Below are 19637 nucleotides of genomic sequence, written 5' to 3' on the forward strand. Positions count from 1 at the left end.
TAATTAGTTCTTAGATTTGAGTATCGCTGTAATTAGAGGTCTGTTTTGTAACATAGAGGCACAGACATTTCTGGATCTTTCTTTTGGAACATGAACTATCTCTTCATTACACACACACTTAAATTCTTATCTATTCATTAAAAATATGAACTGTTAAAAGGGAACTAACTATGAACTTTCAACCAGGGATTTACAAATGTGAATCATGTTAAAGTCCGTGGGAATTGTGAACTTTGGTTTTTTTACAAACCTCTTAAAAACTCTTGAGGGATGCCAGTCAATTAATAGAAGGAAAATTGGGTATTTGCTGCTTGCGCAGGAAGGGACTTGAGTTTTAAGAAACCCAGTTACAGAGAGTATTTCTCATCTGTATTTTATTCAGCCATATACTTCATTAATTTGTCATGTTGGTTGTATTTCTAGTTTAACTTAAAGATAAGCTGAGCTATGAAATCAAATTTTTATATTTGTTATTCAGATACTTCAAGTTTTAGGGAACTTTTAGCAACTTTTCATGTCATAATTTAGGAACATGAGTTGTCTCACTTTCCCTGAGAGGCAACGGTCAAACTTTTTTGATCACACATCTCTATCAGTACAGTATTTTTGACCACGCACTCCCAATATATGTATGTTTACTTATTTATAGATTATATACATATACTACTGTATATATCATATGTACATTATAAAACATAAAAAATAGAAATTAGAAATGAGTAGGAGAAAGGTGAAGTAGACTTTCTTTTGAAGATTTATTTATTAATGGTACAAACCATCTTTCTTTCCCGCATCCCAGTAGATTGTCTTGCATACCACCTGGGGTGAGCACACCCTGCGTTGGAGACTGGTGGTATGGGGAACCAAAGGAGACCAGCTTTGTAACATAAGCTGTAATATTACCTTTCTTCAGTTAGTGTGTGTCCATTGTGTTGCTCTTATTTATTGTCTCATTATGTTAAATTCAGTGTGTTGTTACGTGTATATTGTAGGTGCTAGAAGACCTTTTTTCAATCTAATCAGAAGTTATGTAAGTCCAAGCCTGCCTGTTGTGACAATGGGGGCTAAAGGGTTTTTTTTGTACTTGCATACATTTCAGTGCACAGGGCCAGGTACAGCACTGCAGTAGTACACATCTCAGGGGAGCTGGGGGCATGGTTTAATTGTTTGGAACTGGACATGACCAGTCACAGTGCATACTGCAACAATTTATACAGCTATTAAGTGTTGTTAAAAGAACCACAATGAGAAGTGTTGAAGTTGTGTGGGTTTTTAAATGGATTTCCAACTGTACATTCTCTGCAGAATAACCTTTATCCTTCCTACTCATTAGCAGTGACTGTGCTCCTTTCCTGCTTCAGAACTCTAGGCTTTGCGTCTCTTGCTTTTCACTAGTCTCCTATGACCTAATTTATTACTCAAACTCTGAATAATATCCTTCCCAATATTCTCATATTGTGTCACCTCCTTAAGGTCAACTCCCTAGAAAACTTTCCAATTTCTTGTGATGTAGCCAGTGCCAGAAAATCTTAGATAGCTTATGTTTTTCATGTTTTTTAACTAGTCCAAGGTCTCTATTATGAGCTATTATTTGTATGTTAATCGTTATCCACTTGAAAGAATCTATTCCTACTTTATTCTTCTTGTGAACTTTTTCACACAAAAATGAGCACTGTGGTAATGTTACAATAATGAGAAAGCAATCTCCTGATGTTTGGAAATAATGGAAATTTTTGTAATGACTGCAGTTTTTGTGGCTTTTCTTTTTCTATTCTAAACAATTTTGTTATTGGAGGATGTCTTGTGGTATGGAATGCAGTGGATGAGTGTTCATTGACCCTTCGGATCTAAGGTTAGGGGTTCATGTCACTCACCAAATTGTACTGAGGTGCCTGAGTCAGGTGCCAAGTAGTCAGTGGCGAGAGACACCTTTATGGCAGGCTGGCCTGTGGGTGGCCTGAGTGGCCTGCTGGGTGAGCCTCTCCACTGACAGAGTGGGAAACCTCATGTAACAATACTCTTAACTTAGATGGCTCAAGGAGGCACAAAAGGTTAAGTGGGATGAATCTCAGCTTAAATATCTGTTATAGGGTTGCCAGAAATGGTAAGGGTGCTGATGTCCCTGGCCAGTGTCAGCTTTGCTGCCTCTGTGGTCTTCAGAGCCTTTGTGTAACAAAGGTGTGACCCATTGCTTAAATGTTTCTCAGGACACACTGCCATTTTGTCTGATGGTAACCAAGTAGTCTGATGTCTAAGAGCAGCTCTTTTCTCTGCCTTACACTACTGGGTGTTACTACTTTTTTATTCCATGCAAGAGTCCAGTATGTTTTTTGGAAACAGCCTAACAAGAGAAGGTGTCAAGGCAGAGGATCAGTTAAATGACTTCATCAGATTGCAGCATCAAGTTACACATTAATCCTGTAGTTCTTAAAGGTGGGTAATGCTGCCTAGCTAACAGGAGAAGGGAAGAGTACAGCCTAGAAGGAGCCTGTAGCAATGACGCTTGTTGTTCATTGTTACCTGTCCTGTTGAATTCTTGTTCTGTCTATTGAAAACATATACAGCATTAATACATGTTAATAATATGCATGCTCAGGCACATGTGTGCTATAGAGAGGAGTGAGTCTTCAAAGCACCAGGAACATAGGAATGCTTGGTTTCCATCAGACACTGGGCACCCTCATTTTGGTCTTCCCACTTTGACAGTGACAATTAGTAAGTTATTCAACACTGTTTAAAATGATACCTGTAAAGTCTTTATACTGCAACATACTATTTTGCAATCTCTTTTAGTTTTGTATTCTGCAGGAAATTGTTTTAAGAATGATGGCTTTTAAAAAGTGTTGCTAACTTATTACACTTTCAAACCCAGCCTTCCCTAGAGACTTTATTTCAGTTGCATATGTCTTTTACAGAGGAAGATTAATATTGACACACTAGAAATCTGAAGAAATGCCTGAAGTAGCTTTTCTGTATGTGTTAACGTCATTATCAAAGGTCTGACACTGGTTATTTGTAATGCATTAATTCCTGATAAACAGCACCTGTGGTGTTTTTTTATTAGTATACTGATTATAGGCTTATCTCTTGTGTTATACTCAACGTATCAATGTCAGCTATAATAAAATCAGTAGATTCACCAAATATGATCAGCGTAGGAGCAAGTCATCCCTTGATACTCTCTGTCCCCTTGCCTCTAAAAATAGTTGTGAGTAGTCTCCGATACTGAGAATATTAGAAGCAGATTTAGCAAAGAGCAACTGTGAGCATCATGCCTGTTAGCCAGAAACCTCCTGCCAATCATTTCTCAACTACCATAATTTTTGCTATACCCTTTTAATGTTGACTAATCACAGCTTTTGGCCATTTTCCATGACAAAGCATGCCTTTTATTTTTCTGATAGCATCTGAATATTCTAATATTGTTTTTCAGGTATCCCATTCTTCCCACACTGTAACACTTTAAATAGCTTTTTGACAGCCGTTTGGTTAGATGGTGATCATTTCAGTCACTTACACATAGGCCTGTGGTTGCATTTGGTATGTCTGAGGATAGCTGGCTTATCACGTGAGCTTGGAAAGCTGTGATACAGGTGCTGTGAGACTCCCGTGCCCTTTGGACCCACATTAAGGGATGGGTGAAACACCTGGAGGCATATCAGATGTCTCTTGGTTGACTTTGTGTATGCATCTTCAAGTCACAAACATCCAACTTCTCTTCCTGAGGTGTTTTAAAGTACAGAGTTTAAAACTGAGGAAGATGTATGAGTAGTACAGTGAAATTATGTGCATGTTCTGGATTTCTTGCTGATCATGATCCTCATTCGACAAATCTTTATTTCTCTAAAATGTATTGCAGCCTTGTGCTTTATGATCTGAGCCTGCTCCCCAGTTTTCAGTATCAGGTTCTGCCATAGTTGACAAGGTAAACTCCATTAAAGAATGACTGATACCACACTACTGATATGCTTTTATATTGCAAAACTGAGACATAGTGGGGCAAGCATGTGGACTGAGACAGTTTAAATGTCAGCATCTACACAAGATGCATGTTGAAATTTACGTTACAGGCAATAGAGACCTAGAAATTTGTTCAACTCTAATACACAGAGAACTAAGGTAATACCTACTTGACACTTTTTTTCTTGGATGGGATCTCGCAGCTTTCCATCCCCAGTGAAGACAGCATCCCTGCCCCTTTTTCATAAGTAGACAGTTCTTCTTTTCTAGTGTATATCTATTACACTTGCTGCACCTTATTTGCAGTGAGTTGACACTACCATTAAGTAATGTTAATCACTAAACAGCCTTTCAGCAGATCACATAAATCTCAATTACTTGTGGAGATGATAATCCCCCAAGCTGAACCTGTATTTACCTGCTGAGTTAGAGAATAAATTTTAAATGGAAGTTTGCTATTGGGAGATAGGAAAATGTAAAATACCTGAAGATTTAGGTGATCTGATCTATGTGATGCTTTCTTCTATTTGTCTTCCTTGGTAATTGCCATGTAGTGCTGCATTAAGTAGCATCAGAGACATTCCTCCAGTTAGGCTTTAAGGTACTCTGTGATATGTTAAAAGTTTGGTGCTGATAGTGGTACGTGGAGGAGTTTGAGAAGAACTAGTGAAATACAATTTCCTTTAAAAAGATACTTTTCCAAAATCGTGAGAACAACAGTGAAAACATTAAAAAATAGTGAGACTGCATTCTAGCACTGGGCTTTCTTTTTTTTAGTGTTCCCTTTCTGTTTATTTTAAATGCATTATTCTAGATCTGTAACAGAATTTAAAAAAAAAAAGCTCCTGTAGTTCCTGGTTTTGGAACCATTTTGTCGATGTGTATAGTGCAAGGAAAATGCATGTTTATCTATGAAAAAGTGTAAGAAGTTTATTTTGTAAAACTATGACTGCAGCCTGAAAATGGTTATGGCTACAACAGACACATAGTATGTCTGTGAGGGGTTTTTTGTCACAAATGTAAACAAGCAGCAACTTTAAAATAACCGAACTGATAAATCATCTAATATGATGACAGTTATTGAGATTCCTTAGTGCAATGTGTGTCTTTTTTTTTTTTTTTTTTTTTTTGAAAGAGAAGGCTGTTTGGGAATTTATTTTTTTTCTGTTGAGAGGAAGAATCCTTCTAGAGCAAGAAAAATTCCCTAGGATTCTTGGCAGCATATTTTAAAGTGTAAAATCATGCCTGTCCCAGATGGCTTTAGTGACTACTACTTGCTCTTCTACTCGGTGATTCTCAAATCTACTGAGTTCAGTCATGAGACTAGGTTCAAGCTAAGAGCAGTACTTTGAATCTAGTCTTCAAAGCTACCTGCATTTTTCTCTAAATCTTCATATATGATTTTTCTTCAGTAAGAATTCTTTGACAAGCAAAAATTAAAAGTAGAATTGATTAGGAGAAAAAAAAATATGGAAAAGCATGAAAAGATTGGAATTACTTTTGGAAGTGTTCAGTCATGGTTCAGCAATGAAGGAGGATGACACCAACATGATCTTGTAATGATCAGTGGGACATGAGAGGATCACTGATGACAAGTGGAAGTGGGAAAAATAGTGAGTAGTATAAATTAGAAGTTATTTAATATAGAAAGTTGGCAAGTATAGCTAAAGAATTCACAGAAAAATATTCCAGGGTAGACACTAAATAATATGAGAAGACACCCAGTAGTGGGGAGAACACATATGACACACACATTTATGAAATGATTACTGCTGATAGCCATTGAATCCTTCTACTTTTATTCTATTTTCTTTGTGTGTGGAAACAATCTGTCCAATGTATGTCTGTTACACAGAAATGCCTGATTACTTTCTGGACTGGTAGTAACTCTTCATCTTGAATTTCAAGGTAGAAATACTGGTTAGAGACTGTTTCAGAGTATGTGTAGGTACCATCTAGTATGAGAGCTGTTAAATTCAAGATGGTGATCTTAATAAAAGGGCTGGAAGCATGAAATGTTGTGCTTTTCTGAGAAGGATACAATGTTCTTTCCTCTTCTTTAAACATGTAGGTCCATGTTGGATCAACAAAAACTAGATTTCAAAAACATTTATCAATTTCGCAGTCTGAGATATCTCTTAAGTAGCCTTCTGGTTACATTTGTGAGCCTTTTAAGCAAAGGAAATGAGAATCTCATCCTTAACAACATTTAGTCCATCTCAGAAAGGGCTCAGACATACCATTTTTACGGCATGTCCTTGGAGATGGGCAAACAAATGCTGTGTTACACCATCGGCAGGAGATGGAGGCTAAAAGTCTTTTCCCCTTAATTGTCTTGCCTGGATTCCTCACACTGAAATATGGGTATTTTATCTGTTCTGTCATGATATAATACAATGAGGGATGCATTTCTAGGACAGTTTATCTTCTCCCTAAACCAATCAATTTTTAAAAGCCCCATGTTCTCAGAATGTTCAGGGTGTTCTTTGTAGCTAAAAGGGGAAAAAAATAATTTAAAGACTCATGTATCCTTGTTAGTACTTTCTGGATAAAGAAGTTTTAGATAAAAGGAAGATGCATACATTTGTATGTGATGTACACAGATTTCCTTACTCTGGGATATTTTGGAGGCAGCCTGCTGCTTTGGTCTTCTAGACAGAGTTGAATGTGGTTGCAATTGGGTTAGAGTGGAGTAAAGACATGTTGTTACTTGAATGTGATTCATTCTCTTGCTCAAGAATTACTTATTAGTTGACTTCATCCTTGGATTCCAATGTTTGCTTACAACTTTAACATCAACAGTCTTGAAATGTCATGTGCGCTCAACTGCAAACCAACAAAATGACCCCTGCCATGTATCTTAGCATGAATATTGTTTTGCGGGAGGGGGAGATGTTGATAAGTGATTGTATATAATTCCCGAGAGGTCATTATTCTACATTTATCCCTAGTGTTGTAGGTTTTTTAAAAATAATTTTAACAGTGCAAGTGCAGCAAAATAATATTATTTGCAGAAAATAACATTTATATGCAGAAAAGATTGTATTTTGGAAGTGTTAAATTCAGAAGAGTTAAACTTGTTTCAGGACAGTTCTTTGTGGCTAAATCTCTTGATTTTCTTTGAGAGTTTTCTGGTATGTTTTTTGTTGTTTGGTTTGGGTTTTGTCTTTTTCTTTTTTTTTTTTTTTTTTTTTTTTTTTCTTTTCAGAAAATATGCATGATCCGAGCAGGAACAACACCACAAAAATTCCTTGTGTGGATAAACAACAGCACTTATGATCCCATTCCCAAGTGGCTGTGCATTACTTTGTTAAAGTTCCCTTCATAATAATAGTTTAAAAATATAAGACAAATTCTAATGAGGACAGTGACCATGTTAGTTCACAATAGCTAAGAACCCAGTTTAGTAGCTGCATATCTTTTTCTTATCATACCATTAGGTTTGAGGTAGGTTCTTGTTTGAAATTTTTCCCTGCAGTGTTGCAGATCTTTGAGGAAGTATCTAAAGTGCCTTCAGTATCATGTTCTGTTTTTTAGGAAGATTTCTATTAATGTGTTGCAGTATTCAGAGTAAAAAAAAAAAAAAAAGAACTTTGTTATATTTACGCATCTGCTGATAAGCAGCATGAAGGTGAGAGTATAAAGGACATTCAAGATAGTTTCTCTGTATGTTTCTGGTCAGAAGTCTGGCATAATGGAACATACCACCTTGAATGGCATAAAGTAGGTTTTTTCCACTTCTGAACATTTTTTACTTGCGTTTTTTCTTTCTCTCTGAACAAATATGAATGTTAATACACCCACTGAAGTGGCTAGTGGGATTTTTTTTTTTTTCCCACAAGATTAAGACTTGGTAGTTCATATGCAAGGGAACGTGAATAACAGCTTTGAATTTGTTAGGTTGATGTTAGTTGTAACTACAGAAGAACAGAATGAGAATCCAAGCCCTGGAAGTATATAAATAAACTAGATTTTGGTGGTGTTATTCACAAATGCTATTGATCAAGTCTGATAAAAATAATAAAGAAAAATACTCTGAAGTAAAGATGTTCTTTTATGTATGCCCCTTACCTATACTGTTCTATTCTATATACTGTCTATCATTCCTAATTTACAGTTAGTTGCTGTAAAAAATATTACATGTTTAAATTTCAGGGGAATCTATATTTGTGTAAGATAATCTTAAACTACTTAAACTAGTAATAAACCAAATGAAACTATTTCCTATACAATAGACTTACTGTTGATTTCAAAGATAAACTCTTTCATTGTATTTTTTACTTTGTATCATTTTTGGTATACTTAACTGAGAAAGCGTGCAGTTGTACCCTCCTTTCCTGTACTGATTTTCCAGCAACACACTTTTACAAACATCTTTCAAAATATGATTGGATGTTATTAAGCATATTACAGGATCTGAATTTATCAAGTTTTTGCCTTATACTTAAGCCATTGTTTATGCATGAGATTGCATTCAACAAAGGAAACCAGAGGAGAGCCTCAAAACATTTTTCCCTTCTTGTTGAATACTAGAGATTTCGTTAAAAAGTTCTGTGACGGGGAGGCTCATCCCAACACAATACTGCCATTTGTCACACACCCTGACTGCTCTCTCAGCGGTAGCAGTGAGTAGCCAGGATTGCTTCTGTCTGGAACCAAATCTGGTGCTGTCCTCACGGTTTGGATCAGTGAATAGCAGTGGTAGGTAACAAGGGATTTGTGGGTAGTAACTAGGCTATTCACATCAGCAGGGTATCACTTTCCTGTTTTCTGTGGTGAGCAGAAAAGAGCATTTTTCATCTGCTGCTGGAGCTCTCAACATCAGATTTACTTTTAAAAATTGTGTTTGGTTATTGCAATAGAATGTTTCTCTTCAAAGTTGTGAAAAATACAAACATTAGGATAAATTCAGAGGTGAATGTAGTAGTGTTATAATATTAAATCAAGGCTGCTTAAAGCTTCGCTTCTTTTCTTCCTCTGCTTCCCCAAACATAAGTTTGTAATATCAATGTTATCTTAATCTTACCTAAAAAAAATTAAAAAATAATAATTTGCTTACTTAATTTGCAACTTCTTTGCATAATACCTCTGAATTACAACAGGAATCTGAGGAGAAAACTGTTTAGGATGAAGTAGTTAGAAAAGTGAGGGACAACAAGACAGACATGGGGGAGGCGGGGGGAGGTGGGGGAACGAGGAAGAGTCTAAACTGGAGGATAGCATTATTACTGTAGCTCATGCCTCTGTGCCTGTTGTGAGTTATTGTTAGAGTTTCTGCATTAGAAAATAGAAATGTTTGGAGCAATTGCACAGACCTTTATATTGCACCTCTGGGCTTCAGCTTTTACCTAAAATGTGTGGTGTTTAGAGACACTACATTACAGGAATGTTGCATGTGGCAGTGCTTCCCCTCAGTGAATGCCATCTCTTCTTTCCTGTGAAAACCGTGTTTGGTAGAACTGCATGCTGGTCCTTGCACTTTTTGTGAGCTTATTAGCAGCATGGTTGAAAGTTGCCCAAACAGCTGTGGAGCATGTACTAATGCTGGATAACCGTGTAGTGCTCAGGAACAAAATTAATCTGCTGATTTGTAATACATCCAGTAGAAATACTGTAATCTAACAGTTTGAGGTTTTCTTTGGAGAGCCTGTCAATGTAATTGAATAGTGCTTACACTTGAGTAGTTGGTAGCATGTAAGTAGAAAAAGCAAAGAGTGGTGAGGAAAAGTGAGACAGAAACTCGCATGTTCCCTGAGGTGTAAAAGAAGAGGAATTTTGAGAGTCAGATGAGGAATGTTTCAAAACCCATCTTCATTTTCTTCAGCACTGGTTGCAAGAAGGGAGTTTCCATCCATCTTAAGGGCTTGTTTAGGTAAGCGTGGGCTATTTTTTAAGGATTAGGAGAGTTTAAATGCTTGGAATTTGTTTTGTTACATGTTGTTTTGATTAAATGAAAACATTCAGACTTGATTAAATTAGTTTATCTGGTGCTGTTCAAGGTTGTTTGAGTATCTTGAAAGCAAATTAGATGATGTAATTACATGGACAAACTGTATCAGTGGTTTCTGAGCTGCTTTGTTGATGATTTCATGCCCTGTTTTTCTGTTTCCAACCCATGGCTGTGGCAGCTTGATCGGGATTCACATTGCAATTCTTTTTTTTCTGTGCATTCAGGCTTTCAGAGACACCTTGTAAGGGGCTTCATGATGCACCTTTTCTGTTTGGCTCATTTTGAACAGTGATACCCACCAAGCTGTGCCAGGCTGGGGGGAATTAAGGCCTTTGGATGCCAGAGAAATCAAAGCTTTTTATTACCAATTAATTGCCCAAGCATGAGAAGACTCGTTAATGTTTGTAATTCCTTAAACCTGTCTCTACATTTCTGAAGGATAGATGTTCATTTATATTAAGAAATCATTAAATTTGTTCAATCATATGTTGGCTAATTCTCACGCGACAGTTGAGAGACTTGGCTTATAACAGACCTGAGTGAAGAATGTGTTGCCTTTTCTAGTCCATTAATACTTTCTTTGTCGTCTTTGTAAGATACCCACATGTGAACTGAAATTTCTTGTCATCTTATGCAGGCCTATCTCCACATTTTTGTAAGGTTCTGAGCAGCTAGAGGGCTTTACGCCATAATGGATATTTTTATTTCCTTTCCCCCCCTATGCCTTTTCAGAGGAAATGGCAACAGCCCAGTGAAAATCAGCCTCCAGTGTACCCTTTGTCTGAATGCCAGCTGTGAACATACGTGCAAACCCAGCATCTTCTAATGGTCTGTCCCAGCTCATGGGTCTGGTTTTTGTCGGGAATGTTCCTTATGCCTCTGGCAGTGTTCAGCCATTCTGTTTAAGTTCTTTAATCTTAATGACAAAACAAAACAAATCAAAAAACTTTCATCAGAAGTTGAGCTGTTCAAATATACTGTGGCTTATATCCTGTTCCTATCTTAAATGGTCCTTTCCCCAGGGTTCTTTGGTCTTTGTTAACCTGAGATTCCCAGAGCCTTGTTGAGGGAAAGGTAGCGTTTCCTTCTTCTGCCTTTTTGGAGGCTTGTGCCCCTTCAGCTCACTTTTCTCAAATGGTCTGTGTAATTCCAACTCTAGTGGTGTGCCTGTGATTTCCAGCACCAGTGTCATAATCAAATGTAGCCCTTCCTCCTGGCTGTAAACTACCTGAGGAAACATCGCAATTACTGTGTATGTGCTTATTATACCTGTATAAAATTATCAGATATTTTATTTCAATGTGTTTCATCCTTTTTTAAGTTTTGTAATATTTACCATTTAAGATGCTAAACTTTTCCATTTATCCTGGTGATCACATTTGCTGTTTTCACATGGCTGAGTATAACTTATAATTGTATATTTCAGAATTTTTAATTTTTTTTACAGTTTTGTATTCTCAGAATAGATTTAATACATTCCCATTTAAAGTTCATTCCTCATACATTAGGCCAGACCTTCAAGAGATGTGAATCAATATATCTGTACATAAATCAGTTGATTGAGTGATTTGCACCACATGATAATGTGGGCAGGTTGGAATTTTTATTTTCTGTTATATGTAAATACTGAGACATTAAACATTCTTGATTGTTTACGTCATACTAGACCTTTCAGTGGCATTTGTTTGCACTTATTTACAGAAGTTATTTGCGTGAATAGCCACAGCAAACAATTATGAAAAGGGACATGAATGAGCTCTTTTCTATTGGTATCTTCCTTCCCGTTGTTTTTAGCACAAACTTTTGTTTGCTTTAAAGCAAAGCTTTTAATGTGCCCATTTGTTACACAGCTGGCTCTTGCAGAGGAAGGATGCCTGAAGAGTGCCCTGTGATGCAGAGATAGCATGCACAGACATGGTCTTCCAGACACTGACAGCTTTATAGGAACAGGAGCTCAAAAGAAATTAATTTATTTTGGTGGAAATATTGGGTATATTTATATTGTTGTAAAGCTGGGGTTTGTACATTACCTTGTTGCCTCCAGGCTGGAGAGGGTGGAAAGAAAATCTATGGAATAGGCTTCTTGCACTCAAGGAATTTCTCAATGAGACTGCTTCTGTTTGCCTTTGTTTCACTATACTTCTTGCAAACACCAAATTGCTGTCCCTTAATGCTAATTTACACTATTTCATTGTGCGATGTTCCTTTTGCAGGAAAACCACCTTAGGTTTCAACCTTGCCCAGGCAGATCTTTACAAGTACTTTACAAGTACCTGTATGTTGTTGCTGTTAGAGTAATCCTGCTTATTTGTGGCTGCTCAGGGAGAAATGTTGCCAGCCAGAGATAGCTAGCTATCATGCTTTAGTTACTTCAGGGGTCAAAAATCCTTTGTTTTGCCCTGAAGTAACAGCCATTCTGTAAGGACATCTTTCATACACTCAGATGAAGTCCCAACAGCATTGGGACCTAAAAAGCGAGGCATGCACTGGCGTGGATAGCCTTCCAAAGTCAACTGGGCCTTTTAGCACAGTGCTACAGCTTGAAGTACTTTCAGTCAGTTTATGCGAAATGAAAATATGAGATAAGACGAGGAAAATATTAAATATACATTTGCAGAGCCGAGTGGAAAAACAGTTCTGGCTGTTTACATTTGTGCGTGGACCTATCTGGCAATCAGGCATCGCTGTTCCAGACCCTGTTAATACAATGTGAGGGTGCTCTGTGATGAGCCAGGCTGATCGCACTGTTTCTTGAGCACTTTTCCTGGGCCAAGTGCATTATGCAGCTGTGTTGGAACTCCTTGGGCTGCTCAATGTCCTACTTTGTCTTCTTGTGACATACAAAACACAGGTTTCTTTTCCAATACTGAAGTTTTATGGCATTATTAATAGCAATAGTCTGTGGTTGTCCAGAGATTACACCACTTGGAATAATAAGCATTAGGTTCCTAATTACCTTGTAGTATCTATGGTTTCTCATTTTTATTGTAACGCAATATAGACTGAGCAATACTAATCCAGCAAAATGCCATAATTACTGTAAACTCTAGATTTTGATTTGTTTATTTTTACAGTCGGAATCTTATCTTAAAGCTGACAAAGGGATACTGTATGCTATTTCTCAAAAAATCTTTGATTTTTGAAAAAATTACCTTTGTTTGTCTTCAACAAAAACTTAGAGTATTTTTCATGTTGTTTTTACATCATTTAGTTCTTGAAAATGTGACAGCTCAGCTAGATTATGGTTGTTTATAAAGTCTCACATCATATTTTTAGAAAGTGCTGAACCCTGCCTATTACTGTTTGTATCTCCGAGTTAAGAAATACTGTTCATTTGATGTTGACATTTTTCATGTTTCATCTGATAATTTATATTGTTGTAAATTTGCAAGCAGTAGCTGGCACACAAGTGATTACCCTTGTCTTTATATTGGGGTTAAAGTATTTTAATACTTTGAAATTTGTCTCTGAAGTAATTTGAGTAGAATTTCTCCATATTATTATGATCTTCATGGGTGGGTATACAAATTATCTGCTTGTATCTGAGATATAAATGTTAAGCAAAAATCTACATACACGGTAAGACATGGTTTTCCAGAGAACCACCAAGGCTTAAAGTAAAAATGGAAAATTTATCCCCAGTATCGTTTGCTCTCTGGTGAGTTTTTTCCCCAGTCTTCCAGGGAAGTGTAGGTGGCCCAAGACTTTTCAGATATGGGAGGCTGACTAAATAAGAATACCTGTACGAAAGTGTGAATAAGAGGTGCAGCCAGGCACCATATTAATTCAATGTCTTGCTTAACAGTGTAATGAAATTAAATAGCTGGGTTTTATTAGGAAAGAATGTGCTTGCCGTGTTTGTCCTGGAGAGAAGATGCAAACCAGGCAGAGGTCAAAAGGAGGGTTTGTCATGGAAAGAAGGTGCGGACCAGAGAGAGGTCACAAGGCGGGGAAGCAAAGCGGTTCTACCACAAGGCAATCAAAAGTGCATATCAGATGTATAGCCATTCCTCAGATGACAGAAGAACAAAGCGCCCCAGCCCTAATTCTTTCCTCCTCAACTTCTGTGTGTTATGTAGTCAGATAATACTAAAGCTAAAATCATTAACAAAATTTTTCTTTCTGCTTTCATTTCAGTTATTTGCCATCTTCCATGCATGAATGGAGGCCAGTGCAGTTCTAGAGATAAATGCCAGTGCCCTCCTAATTACACTGGTAAACTTTGCCAGATTCCTGTGCAGACTGCCAATACTCCAAAACTGTACCATCACCCGCAACAGGTGAACAAGGCTGTAGGATCACAAATTATCCACTCTACTCATACTTTACCACTGACTATGTCTGGACAGCAAGGTGTAAAAGGTAACTTTTTTCTTGATAGATAATTCTTCCTTTGGAAATGATTTTATTAACTAATTGTGGGTATCCAATCAGTGCTAATAGTAATCTGTCTACATGGTTTAAATCTTGACACCACAACTTAAATAGTGAGCTCACCAGAATGACTGGAAAATATTTTGCTCAATGATTGAAATAATAAGAATTAACAGGGCTATTAAAAAGAGTTTATAAGTAAATTTACTTCACTTTGCAGTGGAATTTAATGCAGATTGCAGAGTCAAAGAATAATGCAGGGGCTTCTTCCAGGGCTGTAGTTCTGTTCAAAAAGAGAATGAGTGTGGCTGAACAGAGTCCATAAATCACAGTATACCTAGATAGAAAGTTGCAGGTGACTCCATGGTTACTAATGGAGGGAAGAGACAATGCTTTTCAAGATAATAAAATTTAAATCTAATGTAAAGCTAAAAATACAGTCCATGTCTATTGTTACATTATTTAGTGGAGTTCTAAAAGTTAATTTTGTGGTGAACTTAATGTAAATAGACCATGATATGATTCAGTTAAATAGAACATAGGAAAAAAAAAATGGTAAGGATTTCCTACTGCTAATGCTGTGAAGAAGGCAGAGGATCAGAAACAGGAAAAGTTGTGATGTTAATCAAATTTTACCCCATCAAAGGAAGTTCAGGCAGCTTCAGGTTTATTTCCCCTAACACTTTTTTGTAAAGTGACAAGTTCTGATGACCTTGAAGAGAAGTGTTGAGTTTGTTTTTCTGTGTGTCCTGTGACTCTAGGTAGCAGGTTATCTGGGTGAGATCCTGTCTATATAGAGAGACACCCCTGCGATTCAGTTTCACAATGTATGAATTAATGTGAATTTTGTTTGTATGAATTGTCAGATTGATTTATTTTTTTTTCTCAAGGATAATTTTACAGTTGCTGCCTCTGAATAAAAAGAAAATATATGGGAGAAAGATGTGAGGTTCAGTTGTTGGCTACTAGTTCCTGAACAACTTTGCTAAAAGCGGCCAAACTCTTTACATGTTTGTGATAAATATAATCTAATGTAGTAATTCTGCTTTCAGAGAGGGATCTTCCTGGAAATACAATATTTTATAAATGCTTTTAAGTATCTGCTCTGTCTTTTCAATGGATTTGTTCTCTTGGGGCTGCTACACAGTCCATTGGAGAATAGTTTCCACTGCCATGTTGGAGTATTAGTCCTAAAGCTCCCAAGAACTTTTCTGACACTCTCTCTCTCTCAAAAAAAAAAAAAAAAAAAAAAAAAAGGGGGGGTGGGGTGGGGAGGAGAAAAAGATAATTGCCTAAACATTTAGTAGAGCAGCAGTTTATTTCTGTGACTATTTAATTCCTGAACAAATTATTTTAGACAATATGGTGGACTATAAACCAATTTTTTTAAAGACATAGTTGTTTTCCAGATTTTGAGTTGCTGTCTCAAAATACACAATCAATTTCTAATTGCTAAGTAGTCTGACCTCTTGAATATATCTTTTTTTCCTGACCCTCAAGTCCTCTTCAGAACCATGCACAGTCGCAATGCTTTTTCTTCTCTTTCCATGTCTAAATGAGGACATTTGATTGTTGAGAGAAGGGCGTTTCATTTCTTTCAAGGAAAGTATAAAAAAATTCGTACTGAAATAGCTGGCAGAAATAAAAAATAATCAGCACATCTAGGCAGTGATCCAAGACCTGGAGAGGATTGTGGTAATAATACTACATGGGAGGAACTGGCCTAAATTTGATGTTTTCAGCATCTGAACGTCTCTAGGTGGATTGATAGATTAAAGCAGAGCAATTCAGTGATTTCTTTTAAGGGCTGATAGATTTTTTTTTTTTAGACTTATCATCTGGAGAAACTAGTTCATACGTAAAAATATATAATAGTAAGTTGGGGTGTTTTATTCTGTTCACAGCCAGACTATGGTGTCTTCTCTTGCCCTGCAAAACCAGTCTAATAGCCTATGAAGGGCCTTGCTACTTCTTCTTGTAACATTGAACCTTTCTCTTATGAGTTTACCAGTAACAGAACTCATGTACCATAAATTTTGCTTGAAGATTATTTTCTGCTACAGACAAGATCTGAAGAGCCATTAAGGCGCTGCAGCTGTATTTTGTTGACTTCCTGCTACCTTATTCCTGATGTTTCTGTCTGCAATATGTTGGAGATTTTCATAAATAAAACAATACAAGGCAGAATCAAAATAAGTTTGTTTCTTTTAAGGAATTCCTGTGTGAGAGTAATTAATGCTGAAAATGTGCCTTGAGAAATGAAAATCATGTGAAAACCCAAAAGCAATTTCTACAATATAATATCATTTTAAAGCAGCTAAAATAGAAGTGTTTCCTGGGAAGTAGAGTTGTGAGGTTTAAATTTGTCAGTAAGAACTGAAAATGCCCAATCAAGTTCTGAAGAACAGTCTGGCCTCCTAAAAGGCAAGGAGACAGTTCAGAAGACTCAACAATCTAGTTTGCGTTATAGAGAAAGTATGTCAAATTATATTTGCTGGTTCTTGATGTTTGGAAGGAGTGTTATATCTAACAGATTGGCTGGCCTTGAGTAGGCTGTGCGGTACTTGCTGATGAGAGAGACCTAGCCAGACACAGTAAATGCTTTTTTATGCAGCTTACAAACTATAAAACTTTCTACACACATCTTCCCCTGCCCCCCACCCACCCCCACCCCACCCCAATAAGTTGAGTTACATGTTTAAAGGGTATTTTGTGTTCCAATGAAAAGAGGCTTGAGGGTCATAAACAGATTTCTGCATATTATGTTGACTGGAGAGTCTCAGTCTGTACACCCAGACTTAAAACTACAACTGTATTTAAAAACGGAAGTATCTGAAAAAATTTCCTCCCTCTATCTGCCAAATCCTGAATTCAAAGTTTAGTTGAAGGGAGTGGTGATTTTAGATAGTTGAGATGCTGGCAGCTCTTGCAGGGGCAAACTTGGGACTTGGCAGGTATATAAAGGTGAAGGGATGAAATCTGAAGCTTTTTCTGTGTTCCAGAGAAAGATGATGGATCTGAAAAAGAAAATAAAGCTTACTATATATCCAAAAATAACCCAGTAGAATTTGAATTCTGGAACTTTGAATAGGATTCTTATTACACAGTATGACCACAAATATTAATGTCACACCAGCCAATTTGGACATCCATGTTTATGTAGCAGTCTTTACAATCCTATAACGTCGTTCTTTCATGTGTGAAGAGTTTCCATTTTCTTGCTTTGTTAATGAGAGTCTATGCGTTCTTTCAGCCTTCCCTCTAAACCCCAAATTTGGGCTTCATTTATATTTCAGTCATTTTAAGGCACTCTGTAAAAATTATAATGTGCAAAATAAAAGTAATGTCTTAGAGGTGCCTAAGATATCTTTTTGGGCATATTTCATTACTAATTTTTCTTATGTGTTTTTCCTTCAATTATTTTAGTGAAGTTCCCTCCTAACATAGTGAATATCCATGTGAAACATCCCCCTGAAGCCTCAGTTCAGATCCATCAAGTTTCAAGAATTGACAGCACTTCAACAGGACAAAAAACAAAAGTACCTCAGCCAGTACATCCACAGGTTTCTTACCAAGGTCTTCCGTATCAGAAGACCCAGAAAGGACATACTACTTACACGAATCAACAATCCATTCCTCATATGTTTCCTGTTTCAGTTAAAACACAGCTTGGGCGCTGCTTCCAGGAGACTATTGGGACACAGGTAAGAAATGTTTGCTAAGGTTTTTGAGACAGGTGGCTTTAAAACAACATTGTAAAAGAATTAAAAAAATTTTCACCGGTTGCCAGGAAAGGACACATTTGACATTCTTTTCCAAAAGAAAATTATTTTGAGAATGTAAAATTTTTACAAAATAACATTTTGCTGAAGCTCCTTCTCCTTCAAGCTAATGTCTTTATTTTCTGCTGACTTGGATCCCTGGCATTCTGATTTCAGTTATTTTAGCCATACCTTCTCCATTTATGAGCTATTTCTCTAAATAAAACGCCATGACTTAAATCCCAGCTCTATATCTCCTAATTGAATAACCAAGGTTACACAGTCATCCACAGCTTGTACCGCCCTTTGGTTTAACAAGTCTTTTTGCCCACGTATCTCAACAGCAAGTGTTTTTCAAGGAGTTGCAGTTGTTTTTGAAATTCCTATTCAACAACTTCATATTTTAAAGTGTTGTAGGCTAATGTTTTGAATCTGTTGAAATGTGACCACTGAATGGAGTAGAAAAATCATGAAAGCCAATTGAGTGTTTGCTAGAGCATTAAAACCTTAGTTCAGTTTAAAATAATGTTCACATCACTTTTTACTTACGACTATTCAAAATTATGTATCTTCTTTCAACTCTTGAAAGCACTTTAAGACACAGTGTTGTCATCTTTGCATATTTGTATATACATGTAAATATAAAGAGAAAGAAAAAAGCATATGTGAGGAGATTGTTAAATAATTACTAAGATCCTGCTATTTGCTTATCGCCTTGCTGAAACTGACCTTTTCAGATTTAATATTTTTTAAGCTGAATGTATGCCTCAGGCTGAAATTTTGTTAGAGGCTTCAGAAAAATCACTCACTTGTTTTGCGGGATGATGTTACAGAATGAATATATTGTTTTAGTTAGGCTAAAAACCCCAACTTATGGCTGTTTCATTGAAGGTTTAGATTGTGTGCTTTGAAGTAGAAATTTAAGTTTATTGCAGAGATCACACTGCATTTGGTCCTTCCAGTAACATGCACCCAAAGTTAATCAATTTTCAAGCATCTAAAAATATATCTATTTTCAATATATTCCACAAACATTTGTTAGATGTTGGCAGCAAAATTCTCATAAGATTTGAGCTGCACAGAGTGTGGTCTGCCTTCGCTTCAAGGGGACAGCACCCGTCATCCCTGAAATACAGGACTGGAGCAAAATGTCCTTTACAAGTGCTTCTTCTAGCTGCCAATGAATGCTATAATGCCAAGTGTTGGAACTGACAGCAAGGCAACGCACACGTGCACACACACACACAGACCTCACAGAGTGGCAAGGAGCTTGGAGCGGATCAGTGATGGCGAACAGACAGGAGCAGAAGCAGGATGCAGTCCGAAGCAGGGTGAGGGTAACGTAGGTGGCAGATCCCAAGGAAGTGATAACAGTTACTTTCTGGAACCTCAAACTGAAATCACAGTTCCTTACACTCGGTCATCCTCTGCCAGCCCCTAAGAACTGACTTTTTTTCCTGTAAAATCTTTCTTTTCCTTTCAGTGACTGGCTTCTGCAGAGTATTGTAGTATTCCTACTAGTGACATAATTAGCTCTGGTTTCATTGCTGTGGAAGATCCCCAAACCTGCTCATGCTAGGTCATCACATGAG

At 37.0% G+C, this 19637-nt stretch overlaps 1 protein-coding gene across 11 annotated transcripts in view; it reads left to right on the forward strand.

Annotated features, from left to right (window-relative positions):
- LTBP1 (latent transforming growth factor beta binding protein 1) overlaps nt 1-19637 on the forward strand; it is a 216759-nt gene that overhangs the window by 93939 nt on the left and 103183 nt on the right. For all 11 annotated transcript variants that reach the window (XM_055726094.1, XM_055726086.1, XM_055726088.1 and 8 more), the window contains 2 exons: nt 14048-14272; nt 17711-17988. In XM_055726094.1, the coding sequence (XP_055582069.1) occupies nt 14048-14272; nt 17711-17988 (503 nt within the window). The remainder of the gene's footprint in view (nt 1-14047; nt 14273-17710; nt 17989-19637) is intronic.

Source organism: Falco cherrug, chromosome 13, assembly GCF_023634085.1.
Source record: "Falco cherrug isolate bFalChe1 chromosome 13, bFalChe1.pri, whole genome shotgun sequence".
NCBI classification, from domain to species: Eukaryota; Metazoa; Chordata; class Aves; order Falconiformes; family Falconidae; genus Falco; species Falco cherrug.